This window comes from Setaria italica, chromosome VII (genome assembly GCF_000263155.2).
Source record: "Setaria italica strain Yugu1 chromosome VII, Setaria_italica_v2.0, whole genome shotgun sequence".
Taxonomy (NCBI): domain Eukaryota; kingdom Viridiplantae; phylum Streptophyta; class Magnoliopsida; order Poales; family Poaceae; genus Setaria; species Setaria italica.
The window spans coordinates 12,309,965-12,311,758 of record NC_028456.1 but is presented as its reverse complement, the minus strand read 5'-3'; the positions used below and the strand labels follow the sequence as shown (position 1 = coordinate 12,311,758).

Here is a 1,794-nt window from a genome sequence, read left to right as displayed (position 1 = left end):
TACGGATCCAAAATAAAAAAATAATGAGATCCAGAACCAGTGTACTTGATTGTAGCTAGTCATCCTATTGCAGCACACGTGAGCCTTGATTGTAGCTAGTCATCCTATTACAGCACACATGGCTCACGTGATGTTTAGCAAATATGCTTTTCAATCACTATTTCATCATTATTAGTATTTAGTTTTTCCTCGTGATGCACAGAAGATTTCAAACGTTCCATGGCGAGAAAAAAAAGAGTAATTACTAAGATGTAACCATGTATAGAACCTTACCCAAACTTTGGGTATAGTCAAGCTTGAATTATTCTAAGCTGCCCACCACCTCACCATGTACTTGGCACTTATTACAATAAACTTTATGCCTTTTACCTTACGATTCAAAGATGTGGATTCTTAATTTTGACACAGACAATTATAAGACACACATAAACAAAGAAAAGGATGCCAATAAATCATCTTTGTTTATTATTTATGATAATTCATGACTATTGGCATGTGAAACTTTATTATTGGAGTACAAACTCATACATCATTTAGAAGATGGCACCACCAATGAAGGGCTGCTGCAAGTAGGGGTTTGCCAAAGCCACTTGGTTGAACACGCTAGATACCAGTTGTTGTTGCTGCCAGTGGGCGATAGGACTCGTCAGAGCTAGTTGGTTGAACACGTTTGGCAGCAATCGTTGTTGTTGCCAGTAGGTAGTGGTGATGGGGTTCACCGAAGCCACTTGGTTGAACACGCTGGACAACAGTTGTTGCTGCTGCCAGTGGGTGATAGGACTTGTTAGAGCTAGTTGGTTGAACACGTTTGGCAGGAACTGTTGTTGCTGCCAGTAGGCAGCGGTGATGGGGTTTGCCAGAGCCATTTGGTTGAAGATGTTTGGTAGGAATTGTTGTTGCCGCCAGTAGGCAGCGGTGATGGGGTTTGCCAAAGCCAGTTGGTTGAACACATTTGGCAACAGAGTAGTAGTAGCTTGGGGCAAGTATAGGGGGCTAGCGGTTGCGGCAAGAGCACTCACTGGTGAAATGTACGCAGAAGCAACGCTTGCCGAGAGAGCAAGGAGAGCAAAGAAGGCAAATATCTTAGCTGCCATCTTTGCTGAGAGTTTGCTAATGCTTTTCAGTGTTTAGGTTTGCTCTTGCTATGGGTGATGAACTAGCACATGATTTGGGGCCTATTTATAGAATGTGGAGATCATGTACCTCAAGCAAGGTTTTGGCTTTTTGCAAACAAAGTTCTAGGAGTTTAGATAAGCATAGATGACATGTCATTGAGTTGATTACAATTCTGATGACTCATTTTATTGGAAGTATATTTAGTATGTATTGGCAAGATAACGCTATATACTTGGCAGCCCTGCCTCTTTTTATTGTCTTTTCTTGATAAATGGATCATGTAGATATGCTTACTTTAACTTTAAATATGCCACATCAAATTGGTTTATGCTTTGTGGAACTGAGTTTGTAATGTTGAGTTCGGGTGGCATGGATCTACAATTTTCTCAACTAGTTTTGTCCACTATTGGCATGTATTCCACATGTGACGACACTCGATGTTTCATACTTTTTTTTCCTTTTTGTTTGCTTGAAGGGTCTAGTCTGTATCTAGATAATCCAATGTATATTTGGGCCATCAACTATGGTTGATAGTCCAAATTAAAGTGTACTAACTACTAACCCCTCTTAATCTAGAGCCTATCATTTCTCGTTTTTCACGATAATTCACTAGACTCTATTTCATTCTAGAGATCGGAGAGTTTGCTAGTATGATAGAGTTTCTTCAATAAATTTTTT

At 39.9% G+C, this 1,794-nt stretch overlaps 1 protein-coding gene across 1 annotated transcript; it reads right to left on the bottom strand.

The window, feature by feature from the left end:
• Positions 1–436: 436 nt before the first annotated feature.
• LOC111257939 (22 kDa alpha-zein 8-like) lies at positions 437–1,136 on the bottom strand. The gene has a single exon (XM_022828484.1). It carries the CDS (start codon positions 1,092–1,094, stop codon positions 534–536), a length of 561 nt encoding a protein of 186 aa, XP_022684219.1. The 5' UTR covers positions 1,095–1,136; the 3' UTR covers positions 437–533.
• Between the last annotated feature and the right edge of the window lie 658 nt (positions 1,137–1,794).